The 24,937-nt window shown below is 41.5% G+C and overlaps 1 protein-coding gene and 1 pseudogene across 1 annotated transcript; both read left to right on the top strand.

The window, feature by feature from the left end:
- Positions 1-1,775: 1,775 nt before the first annotated feature.
- On the top strand, positions 1,776-12,721 carry LOC112543164 (zinc finger protein RFP-like). The gene is made up of 6 exons (XM_088128578.1): positions 1,776-2,042; positions 5,608-5,841; positions 8,582-8,604; positions 9,884-9,996; positions 11,439-11,471; positions 12,167-12,721. Exons 1-6 carry the CDS (start codon positions 1,776-1,778, stop codon positions 12,682-12,684), a joined length of 1,188 nt encoding a protein of 395 aa, XP_087984704.1. The 3' UTR covers positions 12,685-12,721.
- A 3,195-nt stretch (positions 12,722-15,916) lies between these two features.
- LOC148214100 (E3 ubiquitin-protein ligase TRIM7-like) lies at positions 15,917-23,599 on the top strand (annotated as a pseudogene).
- Positions 23,600-24,937: the final 1,338 nt, after the last annotated feature.

The raw sequence follows: 24,937 nt of genomic DNA, 5'->3' as shown, positions 1-24,937 counted from the left end.
TGCTACCAAAGTTTAGCCCACAATAATGCATTTCCTCGAGGATAAGCCGACAGTGCCAAAATGCACCCCCCAAATCCAAATTGGGTTTGGATTATCCGTGGATGGGCTCATCCATGAGTATATATGGCCATACTTTTTAAAAGTACCTGTATATCCTATATATACTCATGCATAAGCCCAACCGTGGATAAGCCAACCCTCACATTTTTAACAAAAATATCCTGAAAAATGTCGGTCGGCTTATCCGCGGGTGGCACATTTTTTAGGGTATTTTTTTAAATAATATTTTATTAAGATTTTAAAGATACATATTTAAAAGTTAGAAATGAAAAAGAAAATTTGAAATACAAAATATAAAGGAAAGGAAAAGAAAAAGTGAGGTAAAGTAAAAGAAAAAAAGATATGAAAAATAGATAATTTCCAATCTATCTCTGGTCTTAGAAATAATAAGGCTATCATAAGTGCTAGTTTTTAATACATTAGATAGGAATAATTCTTTGTCTAAATATATCCCATTACATTTATAATCTAATCTTCAAATCCCCATGTAAGCTTCACCCCACCTGCATTTTGCAAATAGTCCATCAACGGTTTCCATTCGTTAAGGTAATAATTATTTGAGTTTTCTTTTAAGAAGCAAGTCAGTTTATCATTTTCTGCCATATCCATCAGTTTTAACAACCATTGTTGGTTGTGTCTGGGTTTTCCAAAATTGTGTATAAAGAAGTCTTGCTGCGGTAATCATTTATTGAGTAATTCTAATAAGATGTTTTCCTATTTGAAGGTCCATTATCCCCAACAGGAATAGTTCTGGTTTAAATGGGATCCATATTTGTAGTATGCTCTGCATCAACGTTTGTATTTGAGTCCAAAATTTCTTTGCAATTTTACATGTCCACCACATATGGTAAAACGACCCCTTACATTTCCAACAAACGTTGGAAATTGTCCCATACATCTTTGATAGTCTTTGGGGTGTCATATACCATCGATACATCATTTTATAGAAATTTTCTTTCAAGTTATAACATAAAGTAAATTTTAATCCTTTAGACCACATATTTTCCTATTTTTTAGGGTATTTTGGTTAAAAATTTGAGGGTTGGCTTATCCACAAGTATATACGGTACTTCTTTTCTTCAGTTCCATCAGTTAGCCTGGAAACACCAGTGTTAGTCATTCTGGAGTAGAGCGATGCCAGAACCAAATTAATTAAATACATTCATGTTCAGTATTAGTCTTGAATGTGTATAGAAAGTGCCCGTTTCTTAAACCTGCATGACTGCATTTTAAATCTTCTGATGTTGGGTTATTCTATCAGTGGGAGAGGCCTAATGCTTGGTTCTCTTTCTTTTGAAGGCAATGGTCAGCATGCCATCCAAACTGTGAAAATGTTACTAATCTGTTTTGGTTGGAACATCACATATTCTAGGAAGGAGGGGCTTCCTCCAAATTCTGGTGGGGTTTGCAATATGGTGATCCCAGTTCCTTTCTCTTCTGTAGCAGATTCTCTTTTTTTTCTGCAGCTCCAGCGGGTGGTTTTTGCAATTAGCTCTTTCAACTATTGCGTTTTGCTACCCCAGTGAAGAAGTCGAATGAGCCTTTCCAGTTCTGGTGGAGGAGCCATGGCCCTGCGGTCCATTGTAGAGAAGCTGCAGCAGGAATTAACATGTTCCATTTGTTTCAAGAGTTTCTTACATCCAACAACACTCGATTGTGGGCACAATTTCTGCCATGCCTGCCTTGTGAGTTACTGGGGGGAATTTCCCATTGAGATGGCTTGCCCTCAGTGTCAGGAGAAACTCCCTCGGCTGAACTTTATACCAAACAGGCAGCTGGCGAATATTATGAAACTGGTTGAAGAGCTGAGTGATGGTATAAAACAAATGACAGAAAAGGGCCGAACATGTAAGAAGCATTCTCCAGCTCTGAAGGCTTTCTGCAGGAATGAGCTTGTCCTCTTCTGTTCAATGTGTGACATATCTCAGGAGCATCTGGCTCATAATGTTGTCCCTGTGGCAGAAGCTGCCCAAGAGTACAAGGTGGGAACCTTTGACAGAAGCTGCCCATGTCACCTTTTGAGGTAGTCTAGACAAGAAGCATAAACCATGAGGACTAATGCTACCTTTATTGCAAGATTACAGTAACAGAATCTTGCAAGTCTGAAAGTACCGTATTTTTCTATCAATAAGATGCCCCCATGTACAAGACGACCCCCACTTTTCCAACCCAAAATTAAGAAATCAATATTTTAAAGATAGTGCAGAACACATTTTTATTTAGTAATTAGGTAACATTGACCTGATACACTCGGTGGGAGGAGGTCCAAACCGTCTCTCTGCAGCTCTGTTTCCAGGCTCTTTTGCATAACTGATTACATTCAATCACGAGTTAAACTGTCGATAGCTAGTCTCTGCAAACAGACTTCCTCCAATTGGTTTGTTCAGCATCAGCTGAATCAGTTACATAAGGCTCGTGATTAGAGGAAGTCTGTTTGCAGAGACAAGCTATTTCACTCGTGATTGGAGGCTAGCAATAGGAGGCAGCCTGTTTGCAGAGACAAAGTATGGGCAGTTTTGCAACTGCGTGGTTCTCTCCTTGGCTTACTTCCTTGCATAAGATGCCCTTCAATTTTTAGCGTAAGGATTTTAGAAAAAAGTATCGTCTTATAGTCGGAAAAATACGGTATTTCTCCCCTCCTTTACTTTTATTTCCAGAAAACTAGGGATGGTCCCTTCTGAAACGCTTCCCATGCCCCCTTTTTCTTCTGCGGGCTGAGATTCCTTTTGCATGATGATTGTCTATTATGTATCTTTTTCTCCTGTCTCCCAAGGTCATTCCTACATATCATTACACCCAAGAGCATAGGGGGAAACCTGTAGGCAGAAGCTGCCCAAGAGTACCGGGGGGGAGGGGGAGGGACTTGCAGCACTAGAAGATTAGGAAAAATAGTTGCTTCTCTCCTTTTTCTAAAACAAAAGCAGAAGAGGGGAGAAAATCTGCAAAAGAGATGGAGGGGAGATGAGACAGGTGATTTGCCAAGGGCTGTCTGATTTATTTGTATATGTTGCTTAAGATTTAAACCCATGTTTTGGCCACTGTTACCCAACTGATTTTTCCTCCAGATAAAGATAGCCTATTGGAAACCAGCTATACAGAGGTAAAAGTTAGGGGCACAATTTTGGTCATCTAGTGGGGAATTTGAACTGGGGAAAAAAAGTACAATTTAGAAAATTGACTTCAATGTCAAAGCATTTCTGAAATAATTCAGAATAATAAGTTTGTTCCTCCTACATTTGAAATAGTTGTCTTTCTACTAGATATTATTTCTTTTTAATAGAACACCTTTTCCCCAACTATATGGTTTATACTGGAAGAAAATGCCTGTCGTTCCCATTGGATCACCAAACCTTTACATGCCCCTTTCTCTGCTAGCATTGGCTGTGCTGGTTGGGGATGATGGGAGGTCAAATTTAATGCAATGAAATGGTCCCCAGCATGGAAAACTGTCAAATAAAGCTTTCAGATGAAGGCAGAAAATAGGCAGCCTTTGCTTTTCCGCTTTTCACTTCATGCCAGCAATCGTAGGATGAAGATTTTGAGGGATCTGGATGATTGCGCATGTGCGTAAGTGCACACACATTTAGTCTACAAATGGCTGGAAGAGAGCAGCCTGGGAGTTTAGGTCTCAACACATGTGGAGGGTGTTGTGTTTGCAAACATTGTGTCAGTGATTTCTGAATAAAGCGACTGTGGCTTATTTCACAAACAATGTTTACAGTACCCCTACCTGTGCAATGTTTAACCTCAGAGTCAGAACCTAAAGAGGAGGGGAAGTGGGCCAGAGGAAAAAGAGGCAGAGAACTGGGACAGTTGCAACCTTTGTGTGAAGAGAACTGTGATGATGTTCTCCTACTATTTGATGATTATCTCAAATCAATTTCTTTTCTATTCTAGGGCCATTTGTTAAGCTGCATTGGGACTTTAAATAACGAGAAAGAAAAGATTTCAAACCATCACGCAGATGAAGGAACCCAGTCTATAACCCTGATTGTATGTGTTATTAGGAAACGAACAATGGCTTCTTTTTTTAATGCTGTTTGGAATACCTGCCTAGAATAGTTTAGTCTTCCCCAAGGATGTTCTAAGGATCAGTGTCTTAGAAATCCTGCAAAGTTTTCCTTGAGTTTGATTCCTGGAGATTACACAAGCAGGTAATTGGTTTGCTGTGGCCTTCTGCTAAGATGAGATTTAATGTTTTTTTTTTACTTTCCAAACTACAGCCCTTGGATTCCCTGGTGGTCTTCCATCCAAATACTGACTAGGTCCAAATCTGCTTAGCTTTTTCAAGATCAGTCAAGACTGACATAGTGCTATCATCTGCTGGGAAATTTTCTGTAAAATGTGGTGTGTTTGAAAAGCCGCTAAGACTAAACCAGCAGTAGACAGCCTTTGGGAGGCTGGTAGCACATTAAGGATGTTGAGTGTATGTCCTGAACACCCCATAAAAAGGTTGCCATAAGGGTTGTTGCCAGTTATGAAACAACTACTTACTGGGGGCAAACGGTTAAGGCTATTCCAGGATGCTTGTCAGTCTTGTGAGGTAGTCCAGACAAGAAGCACACCCAGATGACCTAACTCTACTCTATTGTAAGATTATATTAATGGAACCTTGCAAGTCTGAAAGTACATTTCTCCTCTGCCACCTTTATAGCCCAAGAAACTAGGGAGGGTCCCTTCTGAGATGTTTGCCATACCCTCATTCCTGCTGCGGGCTCAGCTGCCTCTTATCCAACTGTTGCCTTGGCTGCAGCTCTTCCCCCTGTCTCCCAAGGTCATTCCCACATACCATCACAATGCTCTATCCATTCCTGCTTATCTTTGCCTCTTTTTCTTGGTAGCTGATCCTCCCAGACATAGCAATGGACTGTACTCACTACTTTAATGCTCTGTGAATGTCCTTATATGGCCTAGAGCCATTCTTATGAACATTTTTTAAGTGTGTTTGTATGTATATGTATGTATATCTGTCTGTTTCAATCAATCTGTGGGAGGAAATGCAGATGATGGTGCTTGAAAGGCCACATATCTGTGCATGAACATCCACAGCAGGAAGCAAGTAATTGTCAGCCTTCCCTCCTAGCAATGTGAACCAGAAACTGTTCATCTAAAGAACATGTCTCTCAGAGTTCTGATTAGTAATATTTGTTAGAAGGAACATTAAGTTTACAACACAAGATTTCATGCAAGCACTCTGTTTTCAAATGAGAATCCTATATATAGGCCGTCTGATCTGCTTTCTCACACTCTTCCGCTTCAGAGGGGAGAAGAGGTGTATGTTTGTGAATTTGCACCTCTTGATTGTTTAGGTAATTGTTGCTAGATCTTATCAGTGTGAGAAGTTTTCCTCACAGTGGCGACATGCCGATCCAGACAACATTGCACAAATGTCACAAAGTATGTACTTTGCACTCTTTGTATGATAATGTCCTTGATGTCATTGTGGCGTCTAACTGATGCCTATGTGTCTATGTCACTGAATGTCTTTCCTATGCTGACTTGGTTCCTAAACAAGCATCTTTTTCTCTTTTCATCCACTGCTTGCAGGAACAAATAGAAGAAGAGAGGCAATGTATGATGGCTGAATTTGAAGAAATGCGCCAGTTTCTGGAAGATCAGGAGAACTTTTTGCTGCTTAATGTTGTGGGAGGGTTAGAGAAGGGGATGTTCTGGAAAAAGTCGCAGCATGCAGCCTTCATCTTCCAGGAAGTCTCAGCTTTTGATGATCTCATCCAGGGACTGAAGGAGAAGTGCCATCAGTCAGCAGTTGAGCTTCTTCAGGTAAGAAATTCCTAAATAAATTGGGACAAAGGCATCTGAGAGAACAGCTTCTCCTAGATAGAGCTGCTTGGCTGCTGTGATCCTCCTTGGAAGCCTTCTTGATTCTGCAGTAGCCTACAGATATTTGTACACCTTTTCTCCAGAAAGAAGGCATGCATTGTGGTTACCATTCAGGCACATGCTGAAAATATTCCTGTGCCCTTCAGTATTTCACTCCCTGTTCCTTCCAGGCACTGATTATATTATGGTACAGATGTGTTATTGCTTTTACATATTGCATGGTTGATGGTGTGTAAATGGAATAGAAGAATAGATTCTGGCAGACAATGTACAAGTCTTTTCTACAGAAGGATGACACTTAACAGTTGCATCCCTTTCAGTGGTTAACTCTTTGTAGAAGAAAGAGCAAAGACCTCCTTTACTGCTAACCAAGAGGGACGGGAGTCCAGGCTGGAGCTGAGTGAAATGTTCTGAGGCTGGGTTCCTTAGTATGGTTTCCATGATACCAATATCGCTTTCATGCCTGCTATGATCCCTGATCCCCTGACACGTTAAATGTCTTGAGATGTTTTTAACAGTGTCCATATTCTTTCTTAATGAACAGAAACGGGGTATTTGCTGACTTTTGGGTTTTAATGTGCATATCTGTCAAGAAAAGAAGGATAATGGTATTCTGGGAAAAGCAAGCATACTGGTTTCCTTCTACTTCTTGAATGTGAAACTTCCCCATGGTGGCTGTTTTGTGTGAACCCTTAATGTGCCTTCAAAACCCCCAATATGCTCACCAATCCAGACCACTGGTATTTTACTCCTGTAAAGGTGCTTGAGTATTAATTGTGCTGCTGTTTCTATGATACTTTTCTAACCGGTTGTAGGTTAAGGCTGGTTTCTCTCCTCCTGCCTTCTGTCCATAGACTCACTTTGATGTTTCGGGGTCTCAACGTTAGAACTCTTTGACTCCAAGGAAAACATCTGAGTATAAGGAAGCACTGCTCACACAGTTAAGAAAGTCTCCTATCTGTGAATCAAACTTTCAGTTCTATGGCTTCCCCTCCAGTAATGTTGGGATAAATAACACTCACTAGAACTTTCAGATGTGATGGAGTTCCTTTACATTGGCCATATAATCCCACCTGTTAGCATGGAAATGTTAAAAAATTAAGAATAAGAATAAATAATTTATAGAAGAGATTGTTTAATATAAATTATGTCTCTGTGCATGAGTGTGTGTGTGTATACACATACACAAACATAATTTATATTAAACAATCTCTTCCACATACACACACCCCTTGAAAATTTACCTTTAGAAATGCAGATTTTCAAATAAAACCCATTTCAAGCAATGGAACACTGTGCCTAATGAGTTCAGTTTTGTTTTCATCACAAAGCATTCTGGGTTGGTTTTCTCTTGAGTTCCTTTGCTCTTTTCTTTGTAACATGTAGTTACTGCAGATGTCATCCTGCTTTACTGTCTCTTTTTATATTGTCTTTTGATGACTTTCCTGTGATGTTAAGACCAAGGTTTATAGCAGGCTTTAAATCCATGATTCCCAACTTATGGTCCAGGAAATATTGGTGGTCTGTGGGAGTGTAGTAGGTGGTCCTTGGTGCACATCCCCTAAACCCTAAGCAACTTTAATGCAATCCAATGCACGTGGAGGACATCCAGTTACAAAAAGCTGTTAAGGCCTTTCCCCCACTTGTACCTAACTGTGGCACAACCATGTTCTAGCAGCCTCTGTTTTTCTGCTGTGATCTCATGATGTTGCCTTCATCTCCTTCTCAGCCATTAGGGAGACAGATATAAGGCACCCTTAGCTGTACTGGTGTTAAAATTCCATGCTCCTCTTTATTCTGACACCATCCAGGGGCAGCCTCAAGGTGTGTAAAATCATCCAGGCTTTTTCACCGATTACCTTGGAGGGGAGAAGCAAATGACCAGGAATAGAGACAGGAGAGCCATCAGCAAAAAGAGCAGCCCATTTCATAGGTATAGTTTTCTTCTGACTGAAGGATGAATGGAGGGCACTTCAGTTCAGCAATGAAAAAAAGGTCCAAGGAAGCTGCTGAGACAGTATTTCCTGGAGCTGTTCTAGAAGACTTTCACATCTAGGATGGAACTGCCTTGTCCTGGGCAGGATTCCCGTGGAGCTGTCCCAATGTGCCACCTGTCCAATATGTGGATCAGGATATAGTCTCGCTTTGATGTTCTCAACTGGGCAGGAGAATAGTGGAATGAAATGGGGGAAGCAGGTGCTGCAATCAAACTATAGTTCTTTCTGGAACTGAATGGAGAAGTTGACATCATCACTCTTCCTCTAAGCACAGCCTGTATAGCTCCCTGACATTAACCTAGAATGAAGGCAATGAAGCAAGTGAGAAAACAGCTGGGACACAGGTGGGAAAGCTCATGATGAGCTCAATTAAAAACTAAGTGGGAGGATCTGTAAATTGCTGATAGGTACCTGTTTTGCATATTGAACCGTCTTCCTGGAGTCGGCTGCTTCTAGATGTATGGATTCCCAGAATTCCCCAAGCAGCATGGCCAATGCTGAGAATTCTGGGGTGTGAAATCCCACATATCTGGAGAAGACAAAGGCTGGGGAAAGTTGACATAGAACATCTCAGATACAATGAGTAGCATTTCCAGGTATTAGAGCAGTCTAGGATTTGAGACTCATCTTTAGTATGAACAAGCACCTAATTCCTTTCTACTTTAACTCTTTCTCTCTTCTAGGATATGGGAAGCACTCTTAAGAGGTGAGCTGACCTCTCCCTAAATTGGAACTGTGGATGCACGGAGAGGGGCTAGGCACAGAGAACAGTCAGTTTAATGAATTGCTTTTATGTGTGTTATTCGTGCAAAAATGGAATAATAGAAACCAAAGATCTTTGTTGACGCTCCAATTGAACCCCTTAAAAAAGAAATGGTGAAATCATGGACTCTGTCTTTTTTGTGTTTTGACATATCAAAAATGAAAAGAAACAAAACAAAAGGAATTTGATTGCCACTTTAAAATGTTTGAATAATAATTTGTTAGACAATCTGATACAAATTGCATTGCAGCATATTCAAGCCCAGTTAAATCTGGAGACTTTAAATTAGTATCATGACTCATAACTATGGTCTGAATGATGATGATCTTCATTGATGATCTTAAGAGAAGTCAACAAGAATTATTTATCATTACAGCTTGCTAAAAGACATACGCTGAGGTCCATTTTTGCATGTGGTTCTGGTTAGATATCAAGTCTTTGGGGACATCTGACTTCCTGAGGTTGGTATCTAGTGGTTCTCTTCCTGCTTTTCTGTTTCTGCCCAAGACTATAGACTTTCTGCTGGTCCCTGTTACCTGCATTATCCCAGATCACCATGCTTTGGCAGAACGGTGGGATACACATTCCATAAATAAAATAGACCTTTTGCCTGGACTACCAAGTCTCATATGATTTCTCAAAGGAAAAAGAGTAGTCACCTAGAGCAATCCACCCAAATGTAGGAACATAGGATCAGGGCTTAGGGCAGGGATGGGCAAACCTTTCAGGTGTGGGATCTCATTTTGTCTTTATGTCTTGCCTGGTGGATATGACATGGCATCACTGGAGTGAGTGAACTTGAAATTTTCAGCCTGTGTCTTGAAAGGGGGATGGTTGAAGGGCTAATATGGATGTAGAGTATTTACCCCTTAAAAGATTTTTTTGGCTTATGTTTTGTTAAGCTTGGGTGGTTTTAAAAGCCCCTAGCATTCTCATCAACCCACTGATAATTGTAGTCCCACATGCTTCAGGAAAGGCTCTGGGAACCATAGATTGGGGGCTGGCTCTTTTAGGAGATGTTTCTGATCCCCTATAATTATTTCAGTTGCAACCTATTCACTTCCCTCAATTTATCTATGGGGCAGAGGGCAAAGTTCATTTTTCCGTGTGGGTCTACTTGGCAGTTTTGGATCTGAGGATGTTCAACACTATAGAAACATAGATTTTGTCCCAGATTTTTCCATTCCTCCAAAAATGGCCCCTTTGGTTTGTTTTTTCTTAGATGCAAGAAAACATTTGTGAATCCAATGATGTTTCACCCATGGGTGAAATTGGGACTCTGGGATTTGTTTGACTTCAATGCCTTTTTAGGGAATATCATGAGACAATTCAAAGGTAAGAAAAGGACTGAAACAAAACACAAAAATTGGTGATGCAAAGATGCTGGGTGAAAAGTTGGTGTGGGTAAATGTTGGGGCCATTGTATAGCTAGAAGGGCCTGATCAGTGGGGAATTTTGAGGACCACTTAAGAAGAAAGAAGGGGAGCCAATCACAATGGCTTAATCGGCTTTTGTTTCAGAACTCTGCTATCAAAGTTGTTAAATGGAAATAAGATTGGAGTGGGTGGCATTGTGGGGAGGCTGGAGAGGCAGCAAGAAATTCTTTCAGGCTGAGGTCTATACAATGCCTTTAAAAGACCTGCTGACATTAAAAAAAAAAAGCAATTAAAAGTAGAATGCTTTGTATGAAAAAAAAATCTGGATTCAAACTTGGCATCTCCAGGAATTACTGGGAAGGACTTCTTTTCTTAAAAAGGGGCAGGTGTCTTAGGGAGTAATATTTGAATTACAAAAATATGAAAACCTTTTGCATCTGACATTTAAGTCTGCAGGTGATTCCAAACTCTGCAGATGAATTTCAAGGCAGTATGTGTGTAACTGGACATTAGAACTTCGTTTACATACCCATCATTAGGAAGGTTGAAAACATTTCATATTAAGAGAAGGCAAATATTGGATTCACGCATCATGTTACACCATGAGGTATAAAAATGAACTGGTTCTCATATTTGCAAATACAATCTAGATTCGATAAAGATTTTAAAGCAGAAGGTATTTATGATGAGCTGACTGTTTTAGACAAAATTTTGATGGGTACTGATGAAAAGGTGATTAAAAAACTTTATGGACATTTACTAGAATTTAAGATGGAGGAAGAACAGGTTAAAGATACAATGATCGCATGGGGGAAAAATTTTGGATACGGAATTGATTTAGAGAAGTGGCAAAAATTATGGTCTCAAAACTATAAAATGACAATGTCAACTGCATATAAAGAAAATTTGTATAAGATGTTTTATAGGTGGCATTTACCTCCAGCAAGGATTGCGAGAATGTACAAGAACAAGTCTGATAAATGTTGGAAGTGTCATCAGAAGCCCGGTACATATTACCATATGTGGTGGACATGCCCAGAAGCTAAAAGATATTGGATTAAAATCCACACATGGTTGGAAAAAATGATAAAACAACATATAGACTTTAAACCAGAGATATTCCTATTAGGAATTATACCTGAAACATATAGTAAAGAACTGAAATATTTGATTGTAAATGTTCTGACAGCGGCTAGAATTGTATTTGCTAAAAAGTGGCTCTTCTAATTTTTATAAGTCATTGGGAGGGCTTGGAAACGTTATTCAGCACTCAGGAATCTGCTCGATGACTGTTTACTTGGGATCTTGAAATGAAGTGTCCATGATAACATCGAGAGGAAATTGTATTTTGTTCTAACAAGCATTGTGCTGGATTACTTAATCTGTACTCTGTTTCCTTAGAGATCCTGATATCTGGATATCAGATGCAGAAAGGTATATCTCTGAGACTGAGGGATGGCTCAATCATCAGAAACCTCTTTCCTTTTATTTTGCATGGGGGTTCACCATCATTCTATCCTGGGACTGTTGCCCAAAACAAGAATTAATCTTTCCTTTTGGAAAAGAAAGAGATCATTTCAGTGCCTTTAAATTGGAAAAATATTTATAGCAACGCTACATATAGTTCTGTTCTGTGATTTCTGGTTATATTAATATTCCATACAGGAGGAATATTGTTGAAATGTCCTCATTTTGATAATCAGACCATATTTTTCAAGCATGTCAGGCCACAGCTTCATTTGGTGGTGAACTGGAGGACATTGCTGAAACCCAAAATTTCTTTGGAGAGTCACAAATCCAATAGCCTTGTGGTTGCACCCCTCCCTCCCCAATTTAGCACAGCCTTTTTCAACCTGCATCCTCTAATTCCTGCCTACTACTCTTATCATCACCAATCAGCTTTGACAGTGACGGGACAAATTACTTTTCCCTGTGGTCTAAAATGGCATGCCTTTTCAAGAGCTGTGTGTGGCTCAGGAGGCACAAATCTTTCTCTTTTTTTTCATTTCTGCATCTTCACTGTTAAAAATAAATCCCAACACATAGTAAAAGGCTTATCAGATACTATGGTTTATGGATGAACAGCTTCTATCTTAGGCATGACTTACTGTGATTGTGTTTCTTCCTAGCAAATGTGACTCTGGATCCTGACACAGCTCATCCTAAGCTCATTCTCTCAGAAGATCATAAAAGCTTCTGGGTGGGAGAGAAAAGTCAAGAACTCGCTGAGGATGACAGGAGATTTGACCACATGATGTGCGTGTTGGGGCGCGAGATGTTCCTCACTGGCAGGCATTGCTGGGAAGTTGTTCTAGAAAATGAGGGCGACTGGGCTGTTGGAGTTGCCCAAAATTCAATGAGGAGAAAGGGTGTTATGTCCTTTAATGCTATGAGAGGGATCTGGGCAATGGCAAAGTGGGGGTGTCACTGGGTGTACATTAATCCCCCAGCTTTCTCTTTTGAGCCAATGAGTTGGGAGATCAAGAAGATTCAAGTCTCTCTGAACTACCCTGGATGCCGAGTGACTTTTTGTGATGGTGAGAATGGAAACCTTCTCCATGTCTTCCCAGGAGCTTCATTTTCAGGAGAGCCCATTTGCCCTTTCTTTTGGCTTCAGAGGAAAGCCCGTCTCTCACTCTCGCCTTAGGGCAGAAAATCCACCCCCAGGTCCTGCTGCCTCTAGGTCTCTGGCCTCCAGGGCTCCTTTCTTAGTGTATGTTTCCCTTTGTCTCTCTTCCTTCTCTCAATCCCATCATCAGCACCAAATGTTTGGGATGGTGAATCTCAAGGAAGCTGGCGTGATATGTAGGATGCATCTTAAGAAATTGCTACTTATTTTTTAATGCAGCCTTACCTGATGTGAAGTCTACCAGATTTGGGGGACCAGAATTCCCAGCCAATGGGTGGGGGATTCTGGGAGTTGCATTCCCAAAAATGCTGGAAGGTGCTATGTTGAGGAAGACTGTCTCAGGTATTTTATTATATTAATGTTTAATGTAGGCCTCCAATTAGTTTTTTTTAGTGAGGAACGCAGCTCTTAATATGGAGAAGTGGAGCTGAAGGCACTGATTCCAGGTGATGGTATTTCAGACACAGGAACACTCTTATTAATCACACAACATGAATTGTAGTTGAGCGTAAACAGATTGGGATACTCATGTTTAAAAACATTATTTTGTGTAATATAGGTAAACACTGGTTGGTTTTTTACAATTTAATATGTGGTTTTTAATAAAGGACATTTCCCCCATTGCTTTTGCATTTCTTTCAGTTCAAAAACATCTCGGACACTAAATGCACATATAGGCCTCTCTTCATTTTTTTTTTTAAAAATGAAACTTCAGTAGACCTTGCATGACACTGTTGTAGTTTTACAGCTTGAAGCTCCAGTAGCTCTTATTTTTCTTGCAACTGAGCCATCCCTTTAAAGTTCTTTAGTTTCCCATCGTTTCCTCTCTCTAAGCCAGTGTTGTCCAAACTTGGCCACTTTAAGATGAGTGGACTTCAACTCCCAGAATTCCCCAGCCAGCCATGGGGAATTCTGGGAGTTGAAGTCCACTCATCTTAAAGTGGCCAAGTTTGGACCACACTGCTTTAAGCATTCTTTCTGGCTTTTTCCATCTCCTAACATTTTACCACTCATTCACGTACTAGAAATACTTGAGTAACACATTCTGACAACTTAAAGTGTATTAGGAAACATTAATTAAAGATGAGCTCTTATAGTAATTGCAATCCACATCTATATTCCTTCAGGTCCTCTCTACCTTCATTCTCTCTTAAGACACAACTCATGTGGATTTTTCTGGATTCTTTGATCCCATTGTTTGATGGGAAGATTATCTCCAGAACTCTCTTCCTTTCTGTCTTGATCTGCACCTTTTTTAAAGTGTCTGCATCCTGATTGAGTATCACTCCTTCTCCTTCTCTTTTGTGCTATCTTGCAACAGGAGAGGCTGAAGGTGATTTGCCATTTCTTTCCTGGCTACTGACTCTTCACTTGTTCCCTGCTTCTGAGCCTTTAATATTCTTTTCAGAGGAAATGTTGAAGGTGGAGGTTGGGATGGGCAGAGTTATCTATGCAATAGTCATAGTGCTTCTCATGCTCACTAGCACCCTTTGAGCAAGATAGCAGAGAACTGCACCTAAATCAACCTGGACTGATCCCCAACAGCTAATCAGGGTCAGACCTGGTTAATACTTGTATGGGAGATCATGAAGACAATCTGAGGCTAGACTGGCAAGTTTAAAGAAAATCCTGAAGACAATTGCGAAGCACTTCTGTGCCTTTGACACATGTTGGTCAATTACATTTGATCGGATGGAAATGTTCCTTTTACCTCTGTTTCATTTCTTAATTTTTTAACACTGCTTCGTCTCTGGGAGAACTCATACAAAGGCAACATACAGTATAACTACTCAAAATACAACTCTAAATGATTTTGATTAAATCCGGACGATTATGCCACGGAAGACTTCCAGCAACAAAAACAACCCGCTCTAGGGCATGGGCGCTGCGGGGAGACAAAGGTAACGTCTGGACAAGACTTGTCTAATTTACGGACAAATTTATTGTGCGACGTCAATGCGAAGCCCTCTCATGTTTCCCTCTGACTTGGAAGGACTTGTTTTAAGGAAAAGAGAGCGTTCGTGCAGCGCCTTCGGATCGGTAGCGGAAGAAGCCTCTTGCTTGCGAGCATTCTCAAAAGCTACTCAGTATCTTTCGACCGGCAGCGCTCACACCTGGAAGAACTCCCTTAATTTCTTCCGGCACTCAGAAATTGGGGTCTGCCCGCCAAGGGGTGCCAGCCGGCGACTTCCCTTTACCGCTGAAGCCGCGGCTATTCGGACAGTTTCGGGATTCTCCGAAACGAAACGAGAAGGAAAGCTAAGGATTCCACGGAACGCCGGTCTAGGCGTTCCCGGCCAATCATAATTGTCGAACGAAAGGAAAGTGAAGATGCCATTGGACGTGCTGCCACCTATCCCGACCAATTACAATTACGGAGAGAAAAAAGAAACCGGGGAGGGGGCGGGGCTCTCCTCCTATTGGAAGAAAAGAGGGCAAAACGCTGGCCGGCGGGCTCTCGGAGGTCCGTAGCAGACTGATGGGAGCGAAGAGGACGGAAGCAGGTGAGCGTGGCCGTTCGGGAGCTGCAGTTCCGTGGCCTTGTCAAGGCGTGGAGGAGCCTCTCTTCCATCCTCCTTGAGCTGCTTAAACGCGGCCTCTAGCTTTTTAAAAGAGTTCCCTGGCAATTGCTTGTGTGCCCCTCGGTGTTGCTTCTTTGGGATAAGTCTTGAGTGGGACGGCGTCTGTGGATACCAGTAAGTCTGTGTATAACCTTTTATGCAAAACTGGATTATGCTCCAGCATCCTTCCTCAACTTTGTATGCTCCAGAGGTTTTTTTACTAGAGTGCTCATTATCCCTGGTCCGCGTGGGCTTCTTACTGTTGCCTGACAGCATGTTTATTTGATTTTTATCCTACTTTTCATTCAGAACCTCAGTGCAGCCTAGAGGATGCTCTCTCCTCTCATTATTCTCCACAACAACAACCCCTTGAGGTAGGTTGGACTGAGGGAGACCAAATCACCCAGTGAAGTGAGGGGGGACCAGAACCTTGGTCTCCTTATGTCGGTCTGACACTTAATCTTTACACCACATTTTGAAGGCATATCTTTACATTCTAGATGGCACAGGTTTTTCTGTTTGATTCTGATACTAGCAGTGTAGGGAGCTAAGACATATTCCTTCCTCACCCCCTTACATTTCATCCTCTCTTGCAACAACTTAGGGCATTTTGGAGGGAGGGCTTTGGAGATAGAAATTCCTCCCTCCTGCCCCATTGCTGTTTTCTCTCTTCTTTTCCCTCATCCAGACAGGCGCTTACTTTGTGGTGGAACTGCAGCAGCTGTGCTTGCTAAACCCTGTCTAGGCGCTCGTGGGAACAAGAACCTAACACTCAACATTGCTCACTGTGATTTCGGATAGCATGGCTGCTGGGAACATTGGGAAGAAGCTGCAGGCAGAAGTAACTTGCTTCATATGTTTGGAGTATCTCATAGAGCCAGTGACTCTGGACTGTGGGCACAACTTCTGCCATGCCTGCATTGTGAAGTGCTGGGGTCAAATTTCTGGCCAGACCACTTGCCCTCGGTGCAGAGCAGCAGTTCCTCGGTTGAATTTCAAGCCAAATGGGCAACTGGCCAGAGTGGTCTGGTTAATCAGGCAGCTGAGTGATCAGACAAAGCAGATGGCAAGAATAAGCAAAACCTGTACGGGACATGAAGCGGCAACATTCTCTTTCTGCAAAGATGATCTCATTCCCATTTGCTTACTGTGTGATAGATCCCAGGAGCACCAGGCTCACAATGTTGTCTCTGTGGCAGAAGCTGCTGAAGAGTACAAGGTGGGGAGCTCGCATGGGGTGAAAAATATATGTTGGTTTCATAATAATATCATTCATAGAGGTGATGGGACAGGAGAGGCAGAACCTCTCCTGAGAATCTTCAGGAGCTTGATTATAGAATTTGGATGTGGAATAGGAGTCAAAGACAGCATTTGGGAGAAGGGTCCATATTGCTTAAAACTCATCAACCAGCATTCTATTTGTGAGCTGTTTCTTGTATTTGATTCCATTTGTTTATTTTTCTTTCAGGATCAATTTTTAAGCTGTATTGAGAATCTAAGGAAGGAGAAAGAAGTGATTATGGAGCTTCTCTCAGATACAGAAAAGCAATGTCAAGTCCTGATTGTAGGTGTTGCTCTTCCTGAGAAATGAATGATCATGATATCCTTTTTCCAGCAGAAGAGAATATCTGCAGCTCAGGGTTGAACTGTGAAGTCCTTGGTGCTCTCTGAGCTTGGTTGTTTGCTTGCAGACGTTTCATTAACTGACTAGGTAACATCTTCAGTGCCAGATGAAGTTACCTAGCCGAGTAATGAAATGTCTGCAAGCAAACAGCCAAACTCGGAGAGCACCAAAGACTCTACAATATTCTTTTTATAATTGTTAGGAAAGCAAAAATATCCCTCAGTATTACTTCTGCTGGCTAATGTTAATGGAAGAACCACAAATGACTGAACCCAGGTCTAATGGTTAAAGGTAAGAATCAAGGATTTTCTGCTTGCATCTCATCTTTAGTCCTAGAGGCAGAGGGTTTCCAAGCGAATAGTTCCTTGTACGGTTACCCTTATTTTAGCTTAGTTTACCCATCTTAAAGGTAAGTAGTTTTTGATTCTTCAGTGTGTTGGGTGAACCAGACCATCAAGTTAAACCGTAATATAGGTGATATTTCTGGACACAGCATGTTAGGTGAATACAGGAGCAGAATGTTATCAAACTGGATTGAGTGGTTAGAATGTTATATGAACCCAGGCAGTGATTATTGTTCTTCTTCTGGAAGCACCATCTGTGATTCTTCTTAAGAATTAATATGCTCCCCCCCCCCCATCCTACCTCTTTACTGCAGCAACTGGTAGAAGCAGAGAAACAAAGTGATGGCTGGGTTTGATCCTCTGCGTCAGCTTGTGGTACAACAATGCAGCTTTTGGCTTACTAAGGTTGAAGAGGTGAAGACAGAGATCATGTTGAAAATGGATGAACAGAGGGCCGTAATCTCCAAGGAACTCTTTACTCTTGAGGACATTATCCAGGATTTGGTTGAGAAACATGACCAGCCAGTGTTGGAATTCCTGCAGGTAAGAAATTTGGGTCAGTAGTGGTGGGAGCTCTTTTTCAGGGGGGAAAGGCTGGGATTCATCTTTCATGCTGTTTTGCTCCCTGATTAGGGAGTGAAAGAGATGCAAGGTAAATGCTGTTGCTCTTGTTACTGGGCTTGGGGAAGTGGCTGTCATGCTGGAATATGTCAACAGTAAAGGACACTGCTTAAAAAGAGAAGAATTTTGGGTATTGGGATTTTTGGGTATTCATTCATTCATTCATCTCGGTAAGGACACCAGAAATTTTGAGAACTTCTTGTGGGCATTTTTACAAAATGGTAGCCTAAGGGAGATGAGTGCATGAGTGTTCCTTGAGCAGAAAGGCAGGATATGAAGCAGGAAGCCTGGCAAACACCAGTGAAGGCATCTACAGACACATGGTATCTCCAGGCACCATGTTTAGCACACCTCCCTTGCTCTGGGTGTCAGAGCTGTCTGATAGAATCTTGCTCTTTAAGCAGTGGACCTAAGTCCAATTGTTGGTATCTTCAGCAAAGGTTAAACATCTGGACAGTTGCTCTCAGTGTCTAAATGGTAATAAACTAGATGGACCAATGGCTTGATTCATTCTTCCAAGAAGTATTGATAAGAGGCATGTCCAAAAGAGAAGACTATATGCAGCCCTACGCAATCAATTGCATACCTAGGGAATGTGCTAAAAATTGAGAAAGCATGATGTAACCGTTTATTCTACACTAGGAATCATTCTTAGTTCTACATTTAATCCGCAGAATGAGTTAAAAAAGGTGGTTCAACATCAAATTGTTTGGGTATATGTATAAAAACCGACTCACCATCAATGGAACATTTTTTCCTTCATATTGCTTTCTTACTCACCTGAATACTTGGGGTTCAATGGGATTTACCATGTTAGTCTGCAGGTACAGGACAGGATCAGTCAGTTCTTTCTGTAGTTCTCAGTCCAGTATAACCCAATTTGCAGAATATCTTGAGCTATTTTTTCCAAGAACTTTTTATTTTACTTTTTAAAGTTTGAATATTGCCCTTTAAAGATAGGCTTCCCCAGTATGGCCACCAAGTTTTCCCAGTCTTTATGTGACAAGCTTCAGTATATTGCTGTCCAAACTTTAAAGGGTGCCTTTAGAACCTAGATGGGGAATCTGGACTCTTCTATATTGCTGAACTACAGTTCCCAGCAGCCCTAGTTGTATGCTCAGTGGTAAGAGATGCTGGTCACTCTAGCCACAGCAACGTTTGGAAGGCTGTAAGTTTCCAGCTCTTCTTTAGAAGGACTTTTGGCAGACAAGTACTGAGTGTGTATTCCCTTTTCTTTCTCTTAGGGTGTCCAAAGCATTTTGGAATGGTAAGTGGATCTTGCCTTGAAATGGTCAGGCTAGTATTTTATTTATATTTATATTTGTGTGTGTATAGATAGATAAAATAGGTATTGAGAGCTGCCTGGTCTTCTGATATACAAAAAAAAAAAATTGACATTGTTTTAATATACCAATTCACCTAAATGGGATTATGTGCAATGGCAATCGATCTGCTTGCCTTGGGCACTGCAGTGAGAATGATGTGGAAATAAATGGTTTGGTTGAAACAATTGATCTTTTCTTTTCAAAGAAAAGTGTGAATCAGAGTTCGGTAGGCGCCTTGGTGCATATTCTTTTGAGGCATAAAAAAATAATTAAACTTGTAGACTGAATATTAGTGCATTAAGTCTTAACAATTAAATGAATAATTGTACTCAGATACGTTCTTCCATACTTAAATGCTACTTTTAACTTTTGCAAAGTCGAATCAGCAGTATCATAGTTACAAGTTGGTTGGATACTTGTATCTTTTTTGTCTCATTTGGATCCATTTTTGCATATGGCTGTGGATGGATATTGAAAATTGGGGTGGCATTTGGCTTCCTGTGATTTGTAGTCCCTTTTTTCTGGTTCCTGCATCCTGTTACTGATTTTTGGTTCTCATCTGACTCTTACAGCTTTTGTTATCTTTATCACATCTAGGAAATAAGTGGGGCTCGATTATCAGGTCTTGTAACACGCCACATTTCTCACAAAAGGCCATATGTACCTATGAAAATCCACCCAAACTTAGGATCACAAGATCTGGATTTGGGAATAATAATGCTTGAAACCACTATGATTTTTCCAGCTGTGGCTTCTTTTCCTGCTTCATTTCTTCTATGCATCAGGGGAATAAGAAGAAACACCATTCATCTCTCTCTGTGTGGAGAAATCTCTGGATCAGGCATATTAAAATGAGTTCTGTCCTCGAGGTCTAACTTTAGTTTACTTCTCACTTTTTAAGAACGCATCTGGGAATTGTGGGCTGCAAGGACAATTGACTACTGTCTGTTTCTCTGCAGGTGTAAGAAGAAGAAGAAATTTGAGAGGCCAGTGGCCTTTCCACCAGAGATTAAACATGAAATCTGGGGGCTGCAGGACTTCAGTGCTTTTCTACCGGGTGCTGTGAAGCAATGGGAAGGTAATGGGCCTTGGCATGTTCTAAGTCAATGCCACAGCTGCTTGGCAGGCCTGGATAAATGGGAAAAGTTGAGTGCCACTTGGAAAGTCAATCGTAGTGCACAAAAATGGAGTTTATGAGTTTATTTCAGAAAGGCACTCCGTAGGCTATTGCCCACTTGCATCATTAAGATCGGTCACAAAAGAGTCCAGTCTTGTTTTAGGATGAGATCTCCTGTGGGAAGGAGGGGGAGCCTGGAGCCTCTCCCACTGGCTGCATTTATTTATTTACCCTATCAAATTTGTCACTGTCCATCTTGTTAAAATGACTCTGGGTGGTTTATAAAGTGGTTAAAATCAATTAAAATGACAGTATACAATAATCCTAAATAAATAGAAGATAAATAAATCCAAGGATAGAGGTTAAAACTGGCAGTCACTTGGGGAGCATCATCAAGGTGCCAGCTACTCCCAGGATTGGGTAAGATTGTCGTCACCCCATGCAAGCTGGCAGAGCCAGATCTTTAGACCTTTCCAGAAAGCCAGGAGGGTAGGGGCCCGCTGCACCTCTGGGGGGATAATATTCCAGAGGGCGGGGGCAACGGCAGAGAAGGTTCTCCTCCTGGGCCCTGCAAGCCGACATTCTCTTGCTGAGAGGGTCTGCAACATCCCCTCTCTGCCTGGCTGGTTGATGTGATGGGGGTGAGTCGGTCCCTCAGGTAACCAGGACCCATGCTATGTAGGGCTTTAAAGGTAATAACCAACACCTTGAATTGGACCCAGAAGTAGACTGGGACCCAATGCAGCTCCCGCAGTAAAGGTGTTACACGTGCTGTTCTTGGGGCACCCAAGATTGTCCGTGCAGCTGTAGCTTCTGGGTTCTCTTTAAGGGTAGCCCCATGTAGACCGCATTGCATACCATTCTGGGTAATTTATTTATTCTTTTGCCCCTTTGATGGAGGGGACCTTGTGCTTGTTGGGGAAGGAGAAAATATGCCAGCCTGATAGCATTTCTGAAAATTACAAGGATTATTCAACAAGCAGGAGAGACACTGCCCAGAGAAGAGAGGAACTAAATGGATAGGAGTCTGTTTTGATAAACTATAGCAGTGGTAGATTTAGCCCCCAGGATAATTTGAGTATGGATTTACTGTGTGGGAGAGTTTTCTATCTGAAATCATTTGGTTGCTTGTTAATGGATGACATTGGCAATGCTTTCTTCTGTCCTTACTTTCATCTGTAGTTTTTGAACAGTTGGATAGACTTCATATAGAGAAAAAGGTTATTCTAACAGTAGACATCTTTTTCCATATGAGAACATGCTGAAGACCCATCTCTGTTTCTCCTTGGCCCTTCACTTTAAAATAAGAAAAAATGGCATTGTGGGGGAAAAATGTCTACCTATTGGCCCAAACCTGCCTCACTTAAAACAACCAAATCACTTTGAAGATGCAACATAAGTGTATTAAGCACACAAACAGCTCTAGTATATACTGGGCTCCCAACAGAGCGTTGGAGGCTTGATGAGCAGGCCTGATCAAAAGCAAAACTGCAGCTTATATACCGTTGGCCTGCTCCATTTCGAAGACAAGACAAAAAGGCACACAGTGAAAATTACAGCATGACCCTGGAATATTTTTGATAAACCCATCTGGGTGACCACCTTATTTATGTATCACTCCCCACTGGGTCAGCATGTTTGAAATAAGGTCAGTAAATACAAACGAGGTATTTACTGGACCACTGGTTCCTGTCTGGTTCAGTGGACCCTCAGGGTCAATTCAGCTTTATGTGAATGTTTCATTACAAGGGCACTTTAAGCAGTTCACGTGTGTGTGTGTGTGTGTGTGTGTGTGGGGGGGGGGCGCATCTCATAAAGTTGGTAGTGAATGCAGATCATATGTGTGGAGGGGGGTGGTTTCCTTTTACCACCACATTGATGTGGCCAGTGTGAGGTAGTAGTCAAGATGTTGGACTCGGAGCAAGGAGTTCCAGGTTCTAGTTCATCCTCAGCCATAGAAGGTCCTGAATGATTTTGGGTCAACGTCTCTTTTTTGCTTGCTTTCTCTCTCTGCCCAACCTATTGTAAAGGATAGTTTCATGGCAAAAAATAAAAAAAAAAGAGGCAGTGCATATTGCCTTTTGGTCTAGAACAGTGTTGTCCAAACTTGGCCACTTTAAGATGAGTGGACTTCAACTCCCAGAATTCCCCAGCCAGCCATCTTAAAGTGGCCAAGTTTGGACAACACTGGTCTAGAATATGAATCTAATAAATACATTTTTTTTCTTCCTCCTTTCCAAGAAACTCTGGAATCTAGGTATCAGCTGAAGAAACAAAATGGTAAATATCTGGGATTTGTGGATATCAAGTGGGCAAGAAGGTGGTTGTGCCAGTATCCCTTGTAGGCAGCTGAGGCTGTTTCAGCACGAGGGCTTTTAGAAAGTGGCATTACCTGTTTTTTAAATAAATGAAGGGGCTGACTGCCCCTAAAGGTTTAAAATGCTCTTTTCTTCCCAAGAAAAAGAATAAGGGGAAGGATTTGTTGAAAGGGAGTTGGTGGAAAGACTATTAGCTGTCAATGGAGAGCGAGGAAAAACCTGAATTCAGTTTTGGTGGAAAATAAAGTCTTTAAAGAAGGATTCCCAGGAGGGAAAGAAATACAAAAGGAATCAAGGCATAACTGCTGAGTTTGGGGTTATGTATAGTCCAGGTTTATTCTGTTGGTGTTCTCTTAAAATAATATTTTATGACTTTTCACTGTACGGGTCATTGAGGGCTACATATAGAGAAGGCCCAGCTAACTGGTCTGACCACTTGGATTACAAATCTCACAAGATGTTGAGGTTTGCTCTGGGAGAGGGAAGCCCTATTATATTAAAATAGAAAGCAAGAATCTTCTGAAAAACTACCTTGTGGCAGCCCTGGAGCATTTGTGGGTGCCCTTGGTTGGAAAAAGGCTGGGAGTGCCAGAAAGCTAAGAGCGAAGATAGGGAGTGTGAGCTAGACTAGAGAGCAAAAGCTGAGATAAAGTATATGTGCCTTAAGTTGAGCTCAGCTCCTAGTTACTATAAGATACGTCCAAATTGTTTTCTTGGCAATGGTGTGGAAATGCTTTGCCATTGCTTTCCTCCAGGCTGTGTTGTTGACTTTCCAATCTAGTCTACAACCCTGAGATTTCCTGGTGGTCTCCTATCCAAGCACTAACAGATCTGATCCTGCTTAATTTTGCTGCTAGTTGCTGTTTTGAGAAGCAACACCTAAATCTCTAAATCTGGGCTCTTTCATCCCAGCTGTTGGACTTACCATCTTCTTTTCTTACCCTTGTAGAAAATACCACTTTGGAGCCAGATCCAGCTGAACTGAAATGTATGAGACTTGGAGAGACCTTTCAAGATCCATGAGATTTTGCTGCTTTTCCCTCCCAAGAAGAAACAAGGAGGAAGGCAGATGACTCCTGGGGAGTCACAGTGGGAAATAGGGGTGTCTGCGATGTGGAGTTTTTAAGAACTTTGGTGAAGGAGAAGGTCTTGGTTGGAGTGAAAGGCTGGTGCAATTTCCAGCTGGGAGAATCAAGGAAATCTAACTGTGTTTCAACTCTTAGGGAACACTTTTACATATATTTACCTTCTCCAGAGCTTCATTTTCCAGAGAGGACTTTTATCCCTTCTCCTGATTTCAAGGAGAGTCTCTTACTTTTCTTCAAGGCCATGCAGCCTCTAACCTTCCTTCAGGGCATCTGCATGTGGGGGAGGTAAAAAGGGTCAAGATGACAGCCACGGCTATGCAATTAAAGGCCCATCCCTATTGATGGGTGCTCTGTGTGACGTGTGTAAAAAAAGGTGGGACATTGATCCCATGGTTGCAGCCGCCATCTTGACTTTTTGGACCCCCCCCCCGATGCCCCTGCTTTTATTTCAGCTTCCCTCCCTGTAAGCAGAACTAATCATGGAGATGCTGCAGCTCAGTGGGGCCTGAGTGACACTATAGGATGGATCTGGGCATCTATTTACTTGTTAATTAATAGGATCCCTCATCAATGAAGAATATCCTGACATGGAGAAAGGACATGGTGTCACTTTCAGTCAACTCAAGTGAAAAATAGGACACACTGGTGCAGTATTTCTCAACCTTGACAATTTTCAGATATGTGGACTTCAACTCCCAGAATTCCCTGGCCAGCTATGGAATTCTGGGAGTTGAAGTCCACACATCTGAAAGTTGCCAAGATTGAGAAACACTGCACTAGTTCCTTTAAATCATATTAATTTGTCCTGGATATTCCTCCAAAAGCTTCTTGAGTCACTGTTTTACAGTGCTGTTTTTAGTATGGTTTTAATGTATTCCTTAACTGAAAATAAACTAATCGTTATATGCTATCTAGCACATAGTTGTAATGGTTTACAAATAATGTATAGTCATTGATGTCTTCTAGATTCACTCTTTGGGAATCACTGTTGTAACAACCAGAAATTTCACCACCACTGAAATGGAGCATTAATTATTTGGAGGCTTAGAAGAAAGATATCTTAGAGTTGGAAGGGAACTTGAAGGTCTTCTAGTCCAACCGTCTGTCCAGCTATGGCTGTTTAGCTTTTGAGAATCTCCAGTGACCCCCCAATTCTATCACCTCAGGTTATCTTGGTATTTTTTCCCCCCCAGGGCTGATAAGCACATGTTTGAATGTGGCATATGCCCATTTTCATTTTCTCAGAGGGCCTCTTGGCCCAAAGACACAGCTG

The sequence above is a fragment of the Python bivittatus genome, unplaced genomic scaffold, assembly GCF_059951505.1.
Source record: "Python bivittatus isolate LINGU-HERP-01145 unplaced genomic scaffold, Pbiv_v1 ctg000750_np1212, whole genome shotgun sequence".
In the NCBI taxonomy this organism is placed as follows: domain Eukaryota; kingdom Metazoa; phylum Chordata; class Lepidosauria; order Squamata; family Pythonidae; genus Python; species Python bivittatus.
Note: the sequence above shows the minus strand (reverse complement) of the source record. Positions and strands in the feature narration are given on the sequence as shown.

Coding starts and splice junctions, on each gene's coding strand:
- LOC112543164 (XM_088128578.1), top strand. CDS start 1,776: ATGGCTTGCCCTCAGTGTCAGGAGAAACTCCCTCGGCTGAACTTTATA. Junction 5,842..8,581: donor CAGCAGTTGAGCTTCTTCAG/GTAAGAAATTCC, acceptor TCTCTCTTCTAG/GATATGGGAAGCACTCTTAA. Junction 8,605..9,883: donor ATGGGAAGCACTCTTAAGAG/GTGAGCTGACCT, acceptor GTTTTTTCTTAG/ATGCAAGAAAACATTTGTGA.